The 19,637-nt window shown below is 43.7% G+C and overlaps 2 protein-coding genes across 2 annotated transcripts; both read right to left on the reverse strand.

Moving 5' to 3' along the window:
• Nucleotides 1-813: 813 nt before the first annotated feature.
• cdc27 (cell division cycle 27) lies at nt 814-10,710 on the reverse strand. The gene is made up of 20 exons (XM_056401705.1): nt 10,557-10,710; nt 8,403-8,478; nt 8,155-8,302; nt 7,780-7,905; nt 7,531-7,628; nt 7,308-7,453; nt 7,013-7,233; nt 5,785-5,884; nt 5,370-5,479; nt 4,841-4,940; nt 4,547-4,727; nt 4,050-4,222; nt 3,812-3,964; nt 3,490-3,570; nt 3,233-3,360; nt 2,434-2,551; nt 1,974-2,102; nt 1,805-1,879; nt 1,372-1,501; nt 814-1,179 (listed from the first exon to the last, which is right to left on the reverse strand). Exons 1-20 carry the CDS (start codon nt 10,581-10,583, stop codon nt 1,088-1,090), a joined length of 2,412 nt encoding a protein of 803 aa, XP_056257680.1. The 5' UTR covers nt 10,584-10,710; the 3' UTR covers nt 814-1,087.
• Nucleotides 10,711-11,801: 1,091 nt separating this feature from the next.
• On the reverse strand, nt 11,802-15,701 carry gh1 (growth hormone 1). The gene is made up of 6 exons (XM_056401706.1): nt 15,543-15,701; nt 13,843-13,976; nt 13,639-13,755; nt 12,374-12,517; nt 12,137-12,283; nt 11,802-12,033 (listed from the first exon to the last, which is right to left on the reverse strand). The coding sequence occupies exons 1-6, from the start codon at nt 15,550-15,552 to the stop codon at nt 11,971-11,973; spliced, it is 615 nt and encodes a 204-aa protein (XP_056257681.1). The 5' UTR covers nt 15,553-15,701; the 3' UTR covers nt 11,802-11,970.
• Between the last annotated feature and the right edge of the window lie 3,936 nt (nt 15,702-19,637).

The following is a 19,637-nucleotide window of genomic DNA, read 5'->3' on the forward strand; positions in this document are numbered from 1 at the left end:
CCTGAGAACACAGGTCCAGAGCAGAAACTGGTTCAGGATAGAACTGCACCCATTAGTCAATGAGCAGCTAATGTTCAGGGAGAAACAGGAAATGTTTGTCGTGACCTTCATAGCAGCTACAGCTACGTTCATTTTCACACAGCTGGTGATTCAGTCAGTCTGGATCAACATGGAGAAACACAGGAACCCTGCTCTACTGCACAACTGATTCATCAGTAAACAACTGATTAAACAGTTAACTGCGTAAACAGCTGTATCATCAGTGAACAAAATGTCAGGGTTCACCTGTGTCACAGCAGTGGGTTGTTCTGATTGTATTCAAAATGAAGAGTGTGACCCTCAATGTGTTCGACTGTCAACACTGTTGACAGGTTGTTTACAGACCAACAGACCGTTGGCTTACTTTTGACAGGCTGTTTAGACTGACTGACTTAACATGGCTGAATACCCTGTGCAGTCCACTTCGCAGGGAACTACTAGCTGATCGGAACGCACCTCTAAACTTCTTCCAATAAGAATGAAGAACACGTGTCACTGAACTTTAGCCAATCAGGACGCAGCTCTGTCGCCCCAGAGGTGGTCCCCAGCTGGAGGAGTCAGTGAAGGAGCCTTGTTGAGGTTTTAAGATCATGTGACGTGGGAGAAAGTTGATTAAATGTTGTATCATGACGCCATCGTTGATGATGTCAGCGTGATATCACATCAAGTCAGAGACGTGTCACGTGTGATGTGGCTTTCACTCACCTGATCCAATGAGAGTAGAGCTGGTGTGATTTGATGTTGGTAGACAGGAAGTGGACAAACAGTGGTGGGCAGGGTTTACATGTTTTTATTGATTTATTTCCATAACGATGATAAAAAGAACATAAAAAAAACAGCTGTGATGTCAGAGGACAAGCTCAATGACATGAGGAAGGAGGCGGGGTTCAGGGCGGCAGCAGTCTGTTTTAGCCAATCAGGGGGAGGACTGGGGGCAGAGCTAAACCAAAGAGCTGTCTGTCAGAATGTTGCCTAGCAACAGCAGTCCTCCAGCCAATCAGGGCAGGGGGTGTGACTTTGAGCAGGGGACAGGTTTGAGGTGGGGTGGTTAAAGGACATCATCACTCTCAGCCGTGTGGAGCTGTGTGTCGTCAGCGTCCGTCATGATGCTGCTGTCTTGACTGTCGTCCACCTCCGCTGCTAACAGGTGAAATAGATGGAGAGAGACAGGTGGAGAGAGACAGGTGTGGTCAGTGTCTGTTGTTCATTCTATTGACAACATGAAAACTGATACTGATGTTAAGAACCTGGTTCTTTCAGACCTTGACCTGGTATAAACCTGCAGCATCAAATCTGATGTCACATGACTTGAAGGTAGAGTTGTGTCTGTACCTTCGTCCTCTGGCAGGTATCTCTTATCGATGGCCTCTTTGATCTGGTTGTTTGCTCCTTTAGGATCCAGATCCATTGCCCAGCTGAAGTTCATCAGAGCCAGGTGAGTCTGACCCAGCTTCTTATACACCTGAGAGATAGAAGAAAGGGGGTGTTAGACAGACAGGTTCAGGTTCAGGTTTAACTCCATGTCCACTGGTGTGTGTGGTCTCAGGTGAGACACCTGCTGGCTGCAGGTTTTTATTGTTTCTGTGTCCAGGTCCTCGATGTGGATCCAGGTTCTCCATCCAATCAAAGAACACTCAGGTGACGCAACATCATCACTGCCTCTGAACAGGTAGACTAATGAGACGTGACCAAACTCACACACAATGAACATGACGGGGTCAAACAACAAGTCAGGGGTCATGGGTCAGAGTGGATCAGCTGTTACCTTTCCTATCAGGAAGTAAACCAGAGACTCTTTGGGAACAATCTGTTTCAACTCCTCCAACTCCTGAAGAGCTGCCTGCAGACAGACAGGTCAGAGAGACAGACAGGTCAGAGAGACAGGTGGTTACAACCTCAGCATTTATTGAACACTATTAATCATTATTGATTACCTTGTACTTGTCATTGGCGAACAGTATAGATGCTCGGTGGAACTTGCAGAGCGGGTTTTTAGGGTCGATCCCGATCGCTCTGTTCAGAGTCTCTAAAGCTGCATCAGACTTCTTCAGCGCATGCTGCACCTACACACACAACCACAAACACCTATTGGTGATCTATCGCATGGGGTTGGTGCTACATACTAACAGAACAGTTGTTATGAATGGAAGATGCTACATGCTAACACAGCAGCTGTTATGAATGGAAGATGCTACATGCTAACACAGCAGTTATGATTGGAGGATGCTATATGCTAAGACAGCACCTGTTATGATAGGAGAATGCTAAATGCCAACACAGCAGCTGTTATGAATACAGGATGCTACACGCTAACACAGCAGCTATTGTGAATGGAAGATGCTACATGCTAACACAGCAGCTGTTACGAATGGAGGATGCTACATGCTAACCTACCACTCCGATGTGGCAGAGCAGCACAGAGCTCTGAGGGTTGATGCTCAGAGCTTTCTTGAAGTGGATTTCTGCCAAATTGAACTTCTCCTGTTTGTAGTAAATCATCCCCAGACCGTACCTGAACGCCACAGACACAACAACATTACACACTGTACTGTGTCACGACCCTGTGATGACGGAACAGGGGTCTGTCACAACTGTAATGCAGAGCCATGGTTATCAGATGCACTGTGTTTTAATGGTATAGTATAGATTAAATATTTGTATGTTTTTACCATAGTTACCATCTTGTGTCTGTTGACCTTGTGGTGTAACCTTAAAATATGACCATCTGACTGACTTCTGTCTCAGTTTCAGATTTGTTAAACCCCTACTACATTTGTATATATACACTCACTGAGCACTTTATTAGGAACACCTGCTTATTGCCTTGTGTCCACAGTCGAGGCTGGTGGTGGTGTGGGCAATGTTTTCTTCTATCTATCTATCTATCTATCAATCAATCAATCAATCAATCCTGGTCTGACTGCCTCAGTCTGAGAATTGTTGATCATCTTCTAATGGCTCCTTCCTGCAGGATCATGCTCCATGTCACAAACTGGTTTCATCAACATGACAGTGAGGAATGATGATGATGATGGTGGGGATGTCAACATGGAGCAGAGCCTCAGAGTAAAGTTTCAACATCTGGTGGATCCATGACATGAAGAAGTACCTGTGTTAGTGTGGTGTTCCTAATAAAGTGCTCACTGACTGCATGTGTCTACATACAGTATGTTGGTTACCACGGTGACCATACCATGCATTGTAGTGTCGGTTGTTGACTCTGATGGCGTTTCGGAAGCAGGCAAGTGCTCGGTCCAGCTCCTCTGTCAGAACAAACTCATGACCCAACAGAGTGTACGCATATGCAAAGCCTGGGTCCACCTAAGAGACAGAGAGACAGACAGGTTATAGAGGAATAGGTGAGACTACACTAGTCCATTCTGCACCTGTCCCTCAAACTACAAAGACCAAGCCAGCCTGACCTTGGTCACTATGGTAACAGCAGCTCACCTGGATGGCTCTCTGGAAGAACTTTATGGCGATGTCATGCTCCCTCTGCAGACTGAAACAGTTTCCTGCTACACACCAGGCCTGCAGAGACAGACAGGTGATCAGAGAGAGACAGACAGGTACACAGAGAGAGACAGACAGGTGATCAGAAAGACACAGACAGACAGGTAATCAGAGATAGACAGACAAGTTATCAGAGAGAGAGACAGGTGATCAGAGAAAGACAGGTGATCAGAGAGACAGGTAGGTGACCAGACAGACAGGTGATCAGAGAGACAGGTAGGTGAACAGACAGACAGGTGATCAGAGGGACAGGTCTGACCTCAGGACAGTTCTTGTCCATGTCGGTCAGGTCTTTGGACAGGGCTGACAGAGCCACGTCTTTCTGCAGGTGCCACAGAGTGGTCGAGTAAATCTCCATCCCTTCAACTCTGTACGACTCGATCCTGCGAACCTCACTGAACAGACGCTCCGCCTGCAACACATCATCATCACTTTGCCTGTGTCAGGTGAGTGTTACCTGTGTGTCAGGTGTGTTACCTGTGAGTCAGGTGAGTTACCTGTGTGTACTCAGCCAGCTCAAAGTAGGCCCTGCCGATGTGAGTGAGGACCCAGCCAGTGTTGTAGTGCTGGGGAGGGAGGGAGGTCAGGATGTTGATGGCTTCTCTGCAGTTATAGGAGCACAGCGCCTGGTAACCACGCCCCAGTTCCCGTAGCAAAGCCATCACACTGTCTGAACACACACACGCACACACACACACACACACACAGTTTATCTGAACACTGTTTACACAAATGTCTGTAGTATCAGAATGACCAGGCCCCATAATTATCAAATGATTAAAGCTCTGATCTACTGGACCAGTGGACCAGTAGATCAATAGATCAGTGGGGGACTGTTGGTCACTGCAGATGGAGCTGAGATCAACAGGTGGATCATCAGCAGTGATCCCCAAGGGTCACTGTGAAACTACTTCCTGAATGTGGGCTACCTGGTTTAACCTGCTAATACCACCTGGACACACACCTAGACATGGATATTAAATAGTATGATTACCTGCAGCTGCTCTCTGGTACTGGGGGATCTTGGTGTCTGGTAGACTCAGACCTGGATCCAGTCTCAGGATGTCCAGACTCTCGTTCAGGTTGCTGCTGTTTGACGTCTTTGCTGATTTACATTTAGTTTTTCTGTTGGGGATCTTTGTGGGGAACTTCATCTTCAGCTTCTTACTGTTCTCCTGCAGACAGACGGGAGGATCAGAGTACTGCAGTACTGATACATGTACTGTAGTACTTTAACAGAAGTACTCTGACAGAACGGTACTGTAGTATTACTGTAGTAGTGCAGTACCTTGGCAGTAGAGCTGGCACTAGTAAACAGTCTGGAGCTTCTTCTGGGCTGAACGTTCGGAGGACCAGACATACTTGGACTAAGGACCTGCGGGGAGCCACTGAGAGAGAGACAGGCTGTCAGAGAGACAGGTCATTGGACAGACCTTACTGACCTTACCTTACTCCGGCCCCAGAACGTCACCATGGTCTGACAACAATCTGACAACAGTCAGTCAACAAACAACAGCCTGACAACAGTCATCAGTCGGTCAACAGTCTGACAACAGGATGATAACGGTCAACAGACAAAAGTCAGTCAACAGCCTGACAACAGCCTGACAAACTGAGGGTGACACTCGAGTGAACGACCTGCCGCTGCGACACAGGTGAACTGAGCTCACTCTCACTACAGGAAGTGACTGCAGTCGTCAGACGCACTTATTGTCTGTCTTTCTGCCTGCTGCTGTTTTTTGATTGGACCAGAGACACTGATGTCACTGCATATACAGTAAGAGGAGCAAAGCCCTGTGATTGGTTATAATAGTTACCTGGTGTGAGGTGCAGAGGTCTGTGATTGGTTGAAGGGGATAGGGAGAACATCTCTGCTGTTTCCACTCTGACTGAAGACAGACTTTGACTGACTTATCCTAGAGACAGACTGAGAGACAGACAGGTGAGCAGAGAGACAGACAGGTGAGGAGACAGACAGTTGAGCAGCAGCAGTGTGTGAAGCAAAACAATCCAGAGAACCTTTATTGTGAAGGTTCACTGTGTATCCTGTACAGTGCCCCCTCGCTTTGTTCATTAGGATGATAAACACAAATGATATCACCCATGAACAGCCAGCCCCCCCCCCAGATAAATAACATCATGCAACTTAAAAATAAAAGTCCTGTCTTTTTTTACACCTGGACACCTAAAGCCTTTGTGTGTGTGTTAGTGCACGTTTATATATGTGTGTACCTTCTTGCTGGGAGCTGTAGTTTGCGTTTCCATGGTAGCTGAATAGTTCTGTAGATATGTGGGGTCTCCAGGGCTGGGCTCCAGGGGCAGGATTCCAAAACTACACACACACACACACACACACACACACACAACACACACACACACACACACACACACACACACACAAACACACACACACAGTTAAACACCTCCAGTTTGAGTAGATAAACTAACAACACGATAACTAAAGACTCACCAGAGGCCTGTACTATGAAGCAAATTCAACACACCCAGGATAACTTTTAGCAATCTGGCTTGACTGAACCTAACTTCGACCATACTGATAACCTGTACTGCGAAGCTGCCTATCAGCTGACTCAGTTAACCTTGGGTTTACATGTCCGGTTACGATCGCGTTCATGTGAAAGAGGCGGAGTTATTAATTATAAGCAACATCGTTGTTTCGGTTATAACCACGTCCACAAGTGATATTCAACGAGGTGAAATGTAAATATGATCACATGACTGGAATAAAAAAATATTATATCCATGTCTACATATAATTTCTGTTAAAGTCAGACTAATGATATATTGTAAATAAATGCATGAATTATCATTACATTTGAGTATTTTTGCTCTTTTGTCTGATGATGAACAAACTGTTATGAACATGTGATGCAGATAAAACAGTTAAAGTTAATGGTCAGAGTCTCCTCATGTTGTTCTGAGCTGCAGTGATGAAGAGAGTAAAAGCTTCATCACTGTCAGGAATCCTGTTGGATTAAAGAATATTTCTTCAAACAAATGAAGCTATAATAGTTATTATATATTTTTTTAGCATGATATACGCTCCGTGCATTTTTTTTAGAAGCTTTTTTTTTTTTAAACCAGAGTGACACATGGAAAGACCCAAACAGGAAAACGATTCCGATAATTTACATTTTATATCTACTGCTCGTTATTATTGATCACTTTATTGTAAACTCTTTTGGATCCTGTAGGAATGATGACTCGGTTTTCCAGTCATTTGATTGGTCAGTAGTTTGGCTGACAGGTTTTGATCTGATCCTCTGAAGTTAACCTGCGCCAGGTTAGGAGGTCAGCGTTGAAATGGTGATTTACCCCAGTAACAAGTGAACCACCGTCGTAGGACTAAAAACTCAGAGTTAAAACTGAAGTTACCCTAATAACCTCAAATCCTGCTTCGTAGTTCAGGCCTCTGTACAGGTGTTGTTAAATCACTCACCTGGGCGTCAGTGGACTCAGTGCAGCAGGTCCTCCCAGTAAACTCCTCCCACTCTTTGGCTTGTTCTGCTTAGCCAATAAGGAGCCAGCTGACGCCATGGAAACCGTGTTAGCCAGTAGGGAACCAGTCTCCGGGGATATGAGGGAGGAGTCAATGTAGGAGACCGACAAATCAGACGTCAGCTTTCCATTTGATGACTCGAGATTCAAACGATTCAACTCCTGGAAAACAACAACACGTTAGTTCTGATGACTGGAGCATAGTGCTGGACTGTAGGTTTGTTTGTATTGTGTACCAGTGTGTCCTGTGGTGTCTCCATGAGGGCGGTGTCTAGACGGTGGGAGGGATTCTGGGCAGGACTAACAGATGGAGGGGGTGGGGCTATAGAGGAGTTCTGTAGAGAGGACAACTTGAAGACCTGGTCTGGATCTGGTTTCTCCCCTGCAACACAAAGAGCACATTATTCACTGAAGGCACATGGTCACATGAGCAAAGGTAAGGCCAGGTGTGTGTGTTACCTAGGTGACAGAGGTTCTGGAAAGGCGACCAGAGGAACGGATTGAGAGTTAAACTTCTCTGGAAACACTCTGCACCTTTAGCAACACGATCTGTCTTGCTGCTCAGAGAGAGAGAGAGAGAGAGAGAGAGAGAGAGAGAAGAGAGAGAGAGAGAGAGAGAGAGAGAGAGAGAGAGAGAGAGAGAGGTCATTAGTCAACAGATCGAACATCATTAAAACCAGTAACAGACTAGGTGGACTGGTTTGTTACCAGTAAATATGTCCCAGTAATGACAGTGTGTAAGAGGCGGAGTCTCCAAACTCTGTGATGATGTCATCCTGACTCTTCTGTTTGTTCAGCACTCCACCAATGAGAACCTGTTCTCCTTCAGCCAGCCTGAAAGACAGACAGGTGGTAGAGAGAGAGAGAACCAGGTAGAGAAAGAGTGAGATGGGTAGAGAGAGAGACATAAAAGGACAGAGAGACAGGTAGAGAGAGGGAGACAGGAAGAGAGAGAGAGAGACGGGGGGGTAGAGAGAGAGGCAGAGAGACAGGTGTAGAGAGAGAGAGAGAGGCCGTGAAATGAGAGTTGGTCTACTACATTAACTAGTGTGTGTGTGTGTGTGTGTGTGTGTGAGTTCTTACTTGCTGAGTTCGACGCAGCATTTTGCCAGCAGGAATCGAACCTGCGGCGTGGAGCAGCTGTGAGCCTTCAGCAGCCGGTACGCTTTGTATGGCTTCCCCGAGCGGTAATAACAGGTAGCCAACAGGTAGAGGGCCTCCTCTGACCTCACTGACAGGCAGACAGACAGACAGACCGGTGTTCAGACAGACAGTTAGAGAGCCTCCTATGACCTCACTGGCAGACAAACAGGTAGACAGACAGGTGTTACCTTCAGCATAGAGTCTCTCAGCGAGGAAAACAGCGTCCAGGTAGGCATAGTGGTTCAGAGCCTGCCATACTGCAGCCTGATCAGAGAGACAGGTATGACATCAGACAGGTGCATTAACTTGTCCTGATGTAACACCTGCAGTGTGGGTGGTAAGAGCAGCATCCCTGCTCTCTATCTGCTGTCTCTCTGCACTGTCCTCTAATACGGACTTTAAAGACTCTCTCCAACTCGCATCACTTCCTGTGTGCAGCACGGGAAAGTCACAGACAGCAGATTTAAAACTCATAAATATATGTACTTATATTGAATTCCAATATTGGAACAGTTTCATATATTGACACATATCCAGCCCATACAAATATGTCTGTGTATGTATGATTATATTATAGACATGTTACATACATATATATCCATCGTAGAGCCTGTCAGTATATGTTGATATAACAGTAGAGTCAAGAGGCCTGAAGTATTTTATCGTAAAACAGCATTTTAACAGATGGATTTTCTACATCTGATGACAAACACCTGTCTCTGCCTACAGGTTGATCCATTCTGGTCTAATAGAGGTGTTATATAGCAGTGGGTGTCATAATATTTCTCCAGAGGAAAAGAGCATTGATTTCTTCCATTTCCTGTGGCTCCACAGGTGTTACAGATGAAGCGTATTATGACAGGCAGCAGATACATCACTGAGCTGCTTTCTCCTGCTTCAAACTTTAAATTGGATTCTTCTGACTCTAACTCTGACCTATGGCTCATACAGAAGAATTTCCCTTGCATGAACACAGCTCCTGTAAGGACTATAACCCCACATCAGTAATCTATGCACAACATGCTGCCTGACGTTGATCTACATCATCAATGCAACCCTCTGTAAATATGTATTGACGGTCCCTCATTGGCCACAATCAGAAAAGACAAACACAACCCGTAAAATACAGGAAGACTGTTAACACGCATTGTAACGTCGTGTAAACACGTAAATCATTAAGACGTAATTTGCGTAAATGGCGTTCCACATACATTCTTTTGCTGTGATATGCCGCTCGTGGTCATGACGTCACAAGCAGACCTGTGACCTGAAGTTTAATCAGTAAATATTTAGACTCGCCGTACACAATCAGACTGAACTACAGTGTGGTTACCTGTGATTTATATTGCAGCTAACCAGCTGATAGCTAATGTTGTTCACGTTAACCGGCAGCTAGTTGACGTTAGCTAACGTTAGCAACAAGAGGCTAAGTCACTGTTTGCTAACTATAGCCTGACGTCTGTGGCTGGTCTGGGGTCGGACGATAAACACAAACCGAATAAATCCCTGACACTTTATGTTTAGTTGTGAACTTTAACGCCAAGTTCTGCAGACTAAAACCGCTCGGCTGATTTTTTAGACACGGAGTTAGCCGGCTAACAGAACTCTACTCTTAGCATTAGCAGCGTTATCAATACAAAACTCCATTTGAATTTTCACCGTTTTGTATTGTCCTGCTTGTCCAGCTCTTTATCAGATCTTCAAGCGATTAATACACTCCACCGAAAACTTAAGCACACATAAACTCAAACACACAATGTTTGTTACGATAGAATATCAACTTTAATAACTGTTAGCGCCGGTACTGCCGCCCTCCGCGGTGCATTCTGACCTCGTCCAGAGTGCAGCACAATGAGATCAACATGCGAAACGAATGTTGTATTATCTTTTAGGTAAAAGACAAGTTACTTATTGGATGTATGCCGAAGCGATGAGCAGCACCGAACAAGTCACAGAGGATCGTATAGGTTGTTCCACTCTCCTTGTTTTTAAGCGACACCAAGGGACACCTCAAATGACATGTTTTAAAAGGAGTCTGGCATGAGCGACGTGAACTGAAACCAAGCTGCTGACGTTAGCTAACGAACTAGCATTACGTTAAAGTCTTGATCCAGACGCCCACAGTAATGGCCCAACCTCATTGTATTGATTGGATTTTTAACTCCAACAACACCGATAAAACGCCCCGTGCTGCTAGTGGCGGGTTGCGGGGCCTGATGCAGGGTAAGAGCTCTCACACCACGGACTGGACCAGTCGATGAGGCCGGCACGGAGAAGGTAGTACGGGCGTCATAAATACTCGGCTCCCCGCTCATGACAACGAGCTGAAGATGTGTTTTTACCTGGACAGGTTCCTGCAGCACCGTCATTCCGGTCGGAGACTCCGTGTATCTGTTCCTGTCGTCTGTTTTCCCTCTTTTCTCTCGGCTCTTGCTTTACTTGAGTCTCCTGGAAGAGCTGCAACCCGAAGATTTGAACACACCGACCGTTACCAGCCGAGTTCAGTCGAACATTACCGAGGAGGGTAGAAGGTTGAGGCGGAGAGTAACGACTGCCAACGAAAAGAACCGAAAGGGCGGCGCCCTCCACCGGTGAGGTTAATAATAATAATAATACATTTTATTTAAAGGCGCCTTTCTTGGCACTCAAGGACACCGTACACAGTTACACAAATTGAGATTAAAAACATATTAAGAATTAATTAACAACAATAAAAATGAAATATAAAAATAAAAACAATACAATTGCAATAAAGCAGGTCAGAAATCACAGGCTGTAAATGTGAGAAGCACGTTTTGTTGCCCCCTGTTGGCGTAGTATAATGACAATTTAATAAGGAAATATTGACAATGTATTGACAACGATTTACAAACATTTCCAAGTATATATAAAATTGAATTCATTTATATATTTAAGATAAACTTGTGCTCTGTAGCACAAGTTTCTTGTGTTTATCTTAAATATATAAATGAATTCAATTTTAAAGGTCTTATTTCTAATAATCTCACTGGAAGTTTATGGAAAGAACTATGTAATCTTAGAGTGAGTACACTATAGTTAAATACACACTGGGTTAAATTGTTGCAATTCTAATTAATTAATTCTGATTAACTGCCGTGTCTGAAGGCGAACATAAAAGTCTCCACTCATAAATAATGAGGAATTAATTAGCAAATCTAATTTAAATTGAACCGTTTTCCATAACTGCTGACTGACACCTTGTTCTGTGTTTTATCTGTAAGTTGTAAGTTATTTTCATTATGTTTTAATCATTTAACAGTCAAAAGCTGTAACTCTGGTGATTTTCAGTTTGAAGATGTCACCATGGTTTGTGTCAGAAGCAGAACTAACCCTCCACACAGACCACCAGGAAACTAATTTCATTTATGATTTTAATTGTTGTGTACGTGTTTTTTTGTTTTTTTGCTTTTTTTTGTCACAGACAGAACCGACACGTTCCCTGCAGAACTCTTATTGATGTTTGTGGTGAGGAGGAACTCCAGAATCACAGACCAGGTCTTAGTGAAAATGAGAAAATAAAAATATAAATCTGAGGACATGAACAAGAAATAGAGTGAAGACACAAATGAATTAACACACTTTATTTCACAAGCTGAATGTATGACATCACTATGACATCATCAGTTTGGACTTCAGCACCTGACAGAGGTAAACACTAATGCTAACATAGAGGCGGAGCTTGAGAACATACAGGATTACATCATCAACGACAGGCTTCACTGTGGAGAGACGGGGCTACAGGGTGCAGTTAGCTTCTGGAGAGAGCCGACATTTAGCCACCGTCAGGTACGTCTCCACCTGTAAACACAGACATCATCATCATTAGATCATCACAACGCCCTCTTCCTCCCCCTCCACCCCCTTGTACTCCCACTGTTCCACCCCCACCCCGCACTCCCACCTTGTGCATGTCCTTCTTGAAACAGGCCAGCAATTCGTAGTTTCGTCTCAGCAACTCTTCGCCTCCCAGACTCTGATAGAAGTTTCCATATGGAGCGAGCTGGAGGGCCGAGACGTCAGAGAACATCTCTGCTCCGTCCTGATTGGCCTGCGGGGTCAGGTGGTCAGATCGTTGGTGGTCGCTTGGTTAGATCAGGTCAGTGTGTACAGTGTGATTTATGTCTGTGTGTGGTCTCACTGTGATCAGCAGTTGGATTCCTGTCTTGAGTTCAGACAGTCTGGGTGAAATCTGGTTCCTCAGAGCAGAACCTCCAGACAGAAAGCGACTGGAGAACTCCCAAGACTCCACCAATCGATAGGAGATCGATAACAGCTTCAGAACCTAGAACCAGTCAATCAACAGGACATAAATAACCAATCAATTGATAGGTAATAACTTCAACCCTAGAACCATTCAATCGATAGAAGATCAAGAACCCATCAATCAGTAAGTAATAGCTTCAGACCCTAGAACCAGTCAATCAACGGGAGATCAAGAACCAATCAATCAATAGGAGATCAAGAACAAGTCAATTGATAGGAAATAGCTTCAGAAACAACACAACCCTAACAAATTTCAAAATCATTCTGAAGGTCGCTCTGTTTTAACTGAAACCATTCCCCCTCTCTCTGCCTCCCCATTTCCTGTGTCTCTACTGTCCTGTCCATCAAAGGCACAAAAAGCCCAAAAAATTCTTAAAAAAAAAAAAGAAAAAAAAAAAAGAACTCCTTAATTACAGCTTATTAAAATGTTACTGAAATAATTTTTTTAATACTTTTTTTTTTTTTAAATCATGATGCTTTATGTAAAAGAGCTTCAGAACAATGAATGGACCCAACGTTCTGAGGGTACCTAACCTTGCGAAGCAGTGAGAATCCATCTTGCCAGGCTCCAAGCTATTTGCTTATGTCTGAACCACATTGGTTTTTACCAATCAGCGTCTTATGAGGGAGGAGCTACTGGCAGCTATGGGCGGGTCTTAGGTGTGATGACAGCGAGAAGTGACTGTTTGTTATTAATAATAGTGGCTCCTGGTATTTCTTCTTTGAAAGAACGGGAGATTCCTGACTGGATTCAGCAGGAGTTTGATTTACCAACCGGCTCCGCTGGTGGTGAAAAAATGGGAAGGATGCTGAATTGATTGGTCGAAGTTAGCCTGTGAAAGATGATGATAGACAGATGGTTCATCCAATCATCTGCCAGTTATTTTTGAAAGTTCCTGCCTTCCAAACAGTTTCCACTAAAGCCCTCCCAGATGTTTCTGTGTAACAAAGCATCTGATGTGTCAGATTAGAAGGTACAACAATTGATTCGGTTCCTGAGTTTAAATGTAACTGATTTTAAATGTTACTGCAGTTTAAAAGTTACTGTAGTTTTCCGTATCTACAGAGAACTGGCAGCTGTGTGATTCTTATTGTCTGTGGTTTTCTTTTGTACAGTGCATTGCAGTGTAGTATACTCACAGAGCTGCGTTGTGTCTCATGCTTGTCAATGGGACTGATGATGTAATCAGAGTTACAGAAATCCTGTAGGAAGATTTTGTTGAGTTGACGCTGGTCCTCCGTCTGCAGAGTACTCTCCTAACAAACACAATACATAGAGGTACACAGTAATACACACAGTAATACACAGTAATACACAGTGCTGCTGTCGGGCTGGAAACTTACGAAGTTGGAGAAGAGTCTCTGAGCGAGCAGGTGGAGGTTTTGGATTCTGCTGACAGCGATGGAGAACAGATGCTGGCTGTCTGTGATTGGCTGAGAGGAGACGCCCAGAGACAGGACTGACAGCAGAAGGACAACTGAGAGGGAGACAGACAGGTGAAGGTCAGACAGTCATTACTGATGCTCACATTCATGTTTATTATACTTCATTTCATCTTTACTCTGCAGCTTTAAACCTGGCGATGTCATACTACGCTATAGTGGAGTGTCACATCACTGAAGTCTGTCAAGCCTCAATACTTTTAGTTCCCATAATAACCATATCATTAGCCGCATTTCCTCCGTAGGAACTTTCCCCAGGAACCTTTAGAACCAGGGTTTAAATTTAGTTCCAGGGTAATTGATCGACCCCCAAAAAGGTACCTGGTCGGGGGGTAGTACTTTCCAAAGGTTCAGGAACTTTGGGGGGTGTGGTCTGCAGTGCTTAACATTTCTGACTGGTCGAGTCCTTGCTGCATTTTTATTTCACCTGCATGTTTAAAAGTCCGTGTATTATACAAACACATTTTCCACATTGCGAAACAGGTTCTGGATAAGGTAAAAAAAAAACTGAAACAGGACTTCAAAAAAATAAAGGACCACAACAACTGGAGTGGCTAGGGTCTCCCCCCGTATAATACGGGATAGTCCCGTATTTTTGAAAATAAAATGCTGCATCCTGTATTGAATATATACGGGAAGCAATTTGTCCCGTATTTTCGTTCATGTTATGTCCTCAAAGTGCTTTGAATAATGTTATGTCAAGTAATGATTTTGCATAATCTTCCTGGGACTTTAGGCCCTTAAAGTTCCAGGTACTTTTCTCTGCTGTAGCATCATTAACCTGCTGTTCACATCACTGTGTAAGAGTCATGTACATTATGTTCCATGCATCAGGATACAGGTAACACTGGATGGGCTCAGGTGTGTCCTCATCACTAATCATGTTGTCAGCAGGTTTAGCAAAAGAAAGCCTGTAATAAGAAACAATAATGTACACCCTGAAACTGGCTCACAGGATCCAGATCTGGACCAGTTCACACAATTTGGGTTAGTTATTGGCTATGAATCCAGATGTTTGCTGGTGGAATGACAGCTGTTAGAAACAGCCAATTTTGAGCAGGCCTTCCTAAGAGAATGAGCTCAGTTGTTCAACCACAGATGGGATTTGAGTTTGGGATTTTTATATTTGAGGGGCAACCGAGTCCAGGATAACTGAGCAGGGGGAGTGGAAGAGAGAAATTAATTTATCTGAGCTCAGCAGAAGTTCAGCAGCAGTAAACAGGTTGCAATGGCATTTCTTTGATAGGCTTCAGCAAACTGATTTGTAGTGCGAGGAAGGCCAAAGAATCTAGGGCATGTATGAGTTTACTTGCCATGGGTTTAGCTGAACAACAGTCTGTCATGAAATGGAAAAATACGAGACAGGAAGTCGGAGAATTCAGTTGAAAAGACTTTATCTGACTAACGACACAGACTACAGGGTTAGTTAAACTGATTCTTGAAAACCACAGCCCTCTGCTATTGATAGATGATGACATTTCATATAGGACACCAAAATGTTCAGTCCCTAACTAAAATAAAATAAAATAAATGTATTCCATGAAAAATTAAATGGGTCCTGTCTGAACAGAGCTAATAAAACCACAGATTTTATGTCTTACCTCTGTCCATGGCTGATCAGGGTTCAGTTCAGGTTCTGGTTCAGGGTCTGCTTCAGGTTCAGGTTCTGTTTAATCTGAGCTGAGTTCAGTTGTTCAGTGTGTTGTGATCTTTGCAGTTCATAGGTTTGTGGTTTTATAGCAGAAAACTTGATGATTAAATCAACAGAAACATGAACCGAACAAACAACCATGGAGTGTGTGTGTGTTTTCACCTCCATTCAACATTAACACCCAAATAATAATATTTATAGAGCTTCAAAATGTACTGTGAGGTAAAAACATGACGGACAAAGTGATGGTGACACACAAAACTTTGTTTTTGATGTTGTACTGGAAAATCAAAAGTAATTTAACACTGACACACAGAGGGTGATGATATACATGGAACACACACACACACACACGTCTTTGTACAGTAATCGCTTGTTGTTTCGGTTCAGTTGACATGTTTGTTGTTTTATTGTTTGGGCCTTCATCTATTACGGATGATGCAGTTTAAACTTTGAAGTGAGTTCATAAAGTTGAATGTAACATAACTAAAAGCAGACAGGTTTTAACAGTGAGAGCAGATGATCACAGAACAGAAATCATTTTGTTTTCTACGAGACTGCAGCAGGTTGTTTACATTGTTTAAATGTTGTTTATCAGGACGACTGATTCAGAACAGCTGAAGAACAAATCATTGTCAAAGTCATAAAGGAAATCTACAGTAATCGATAAATGATGTAAACTCTAGTGAGGAATCAGATGAACAGGAAACACGTAACTGATGGAAACATGTAAAGTGTTGAAGCCACTTTTAGAAAAAGAGTCAGATGTTTTCAACTCAGATTTGTGAATTTATTCACAGCTGTCACTGATCTGAGGTCAGACATTTAACACCGTTACATCACAGGAAACTGAATAAATTCAGCACCACCTGACACAGAGACGACAACAACAGGCTGATCTGATTCACCTCGTTAAATAACTCACGTTTCCTCTAGACTGGTAAGTGAACAGCTGCTAATGCTAATGTTAGCTATGTAGCAATAGGTCATTTAAGTACAGTACTTGAGTGAATGTTCTTGGTTACTTTCCATTTACAGAATATCATCCCTGTTCATCTACATTAGAAACACAGAAGAGAATGATTGTAATGTTGTGTACATATGAAACATGACACTGACAGCTGTAAACATCTGGTGAATAAAGAAGAGTGATGTATGGAGAACACCAACATTAGACTGTAGAGTTCATGCATTTACAGCTTTATCTAAACATTTATCGTGTTGACACAAACACATGAACTCAAACTGTTAACATCATTAACACATCAACTGTGTATTAACAGTATCACACTGTACCACTAGTCATAATGAGATAAACCTGCTGTTGCTGCTGCTTTATCAGTGTGTGTGTTGTATATTGATGACGTGTGTGTGTGTTGTATGTTACAAATCTGTGTCTGATTTTCTCGTTTCTCAGTTTGAATATTAAAAGTTGAACAGCAGAAACAAACTCATTAATTTTAACCTCCATCATCTCATCTCCATGGCGATAATGACACACACACACACACACACACAAACACACAGTATCTTATCTGTTCGTGGGACTGCACTCTTCTGACCTCTGACCTTTACCTGGAGTCTGATTGACTCTCCCAGTCCGGGGGTCAGAGCCCCGAATGCTCCTGTCACCACTGGCACCACTTTGCGCTTCACCCTCCACATCTGTTCCAGTTGTTCCTTCATCTGCTCCTGGTCAGCCACCACCAGGTCTGATGGTTCACCAGCACCTGTTCGTCAGTCTGGAACCTGGATTCCTGCAGGATCTCAGTCCTGTTGTCCCATCAGGACCTGGGGACTTCTGATCCATCCTGTACACAGATGTTCCTGTTCACTGTCCCAGTGTCCCAGCATCTTACACCCTACTGGACTGACTCGGGGGCCTGCACCTTAGGTCCTCCTGCTGTGGTAGACCCCTGCCTCTATGGATCTGGTTCTTGTGCTGCCGTAGTCAGAGCCTCTTGTACTGTCCTTCAGACTGGCCTTCAGACACTGGTAGGATCTCCTGATGTCAGCCACTTACTCTCTCTGCTGAAGCTTTATCCCAGGGGGAAACATGATTCTTTGGTTTAAAAATTAATCAGTGATTTATGATGTTGTTGGTGATATTGTGTATCATGTGCTCTTGTGTTACTGTTGTTGGTTCTATTTGTACTGTGTGCTATCCATCTATACAGTTTGACTTTCTGTGGCCCATCCACCATGAGTTGGTTGTCTCCCAAACAACAAACTACCTGTACGTTATTTTAAGTGATGCATTTCTGTGCAACGTTCTAAAGCAGGGATTGTCAACCGGTGGTCCGCGTCCCTCTGGTGGTCCGTGGCGGTATTGCAAGTGGTCCGTGAAATTGTAAATCGAAATCATGGACCGATTCGTTGTCAGGAAAAAACCTGCAGAGCAGGCTGAGGCTGCAGCCTCCGCTGGAACGACAGTTACAGAGGAGACTGAAGAACCAGACGCCCCCCCTGAAGAACCAGCCCCCCAAGAGAAGGACTCAAGGAAACGTAAGAGGGAGAGACCGGCAAAAAGAAAATATGATGCAGAAAAGTATATTAAACTTGGATTCACTTTCATCACCAACAAAGCAGGAGATGAGATTCCAGTATGTTTCATATGCTCGGCACGCCTGTCAAATGAAGCAATGAAGCCCTCAAAACTAACGCGGCATCTGGAGACCCACCATAGTTCACTGAAAGGCAAGCCTATCCAGTATTTTGAAGAAATGCTGCGTATTTCTAAGGGACAGCAGTCACTCATGAAAAAGAGTGCAACAAGCAGTGAAAATACTCTTAAAGCCTCATACCAGGTGGCACTTAGAGTTGCACAATGTAAAAAACCCCACACAATCGCCGAACAACTTATTTTGCCAGCAGCTTTGGATATGAAGTGAAGACTGTGCAAACAAATTAAAAACCATCCCCTTGTCAGATAACACTATCGCACGTCGGATTGTGGAAATGGCTGATGACGTTAAAACGCAGCTTATAGAGAAACTAAGATCAGCTCAAGGATTCTCAATTCAAATTGATGAGACTACGGATATTACCAATTATGCGCAACTCCTGGCGATTGTGCAGTTTGAGGACAGTGGCACTATGTGCGAGGAGTTCCTTTTTTGTAAACCACTGCCAGGGCGCACAACAGGCGCAGAAATATTTACAGTCATTAACAACTTTTTTAAAGACAACGATATCTCCTGGCAAAACTGTGTGGCGTTATGCAGTGATGGAGCCCGAGCAATGAGTGGCTATCAGACTGGACATAAGGAAAGCAGCGCCTGGGATAATTTGGACACATTGCATGATACACCGTGAGTCCCTGGGTTGTCAGGCAGAATATCCAGCACCTGCAGCAAAGGCAGTTAACTCTCTGTTACCTTTTACAAGTACTTATCTTTGTGAGAGTGGATTTTCCACACTGGCCTACCTGAAGAACAAGTACAGGTCAAGAGTGAAGCCTGAAAGTGACATGAGACTGTGCCTATCCACCATATTGCCACGAATAGACAGACTGTGTGCAACTCACCATGCCCAGAAATCCCACTGATGGGTAAGAAAACTATCAACTCAGCCCTTGTCCCACAGAGTGAGAGTGAAGTTTGTAATATTATAAGCCCTCTTGGCTTCCCACATATTATTTCCGTTCATTACCACTTGTCTGTTTTTCTTTTTAGCACAAGGTGCAAATAAATAGACATACACTGATGCAAATAAATAGCCTGTATAGGTCTATCCTCCTTAATTTAAAGCTTGGTGCAAAATAAAACAAACATCCGCCAAAGCAGTGGTCCCTGAGTTGCTTCTTGGTTATAATGGTGGTTCCTGGGACAAAACCAGTTGAAAACCCCTGATCTAAAGAACTGTTCTAATTAAAGAACTGTGATGTGTCTGCCTCATATATTGATCTGTGCAGTTACTGTCCAGCAGAGGGCAACTGCAGCACACACTGAGTAAATAAACTCTTCACATCAGTTCACATTGATCTGAATCCTCTTGTATTTGATTGTATCAACAGTAAACTTTATTTTACTGAGCTCTTCTATAT

This window comes from Seriola aureovittata, chromosome 17 (assembly GCF_021018895.1).
Source record: "Seriola aureovittata isolate HTS-2021-v1 ecotype China chromosome 17, ASM2101889v1, whole genome shotgun sequence".
Lineage (NCBI taxonomy): Eukaryota > Metazoa > Chordata > Actinopteri > Carangiformes > Carangidae > Seriola > Seriola aureovittata.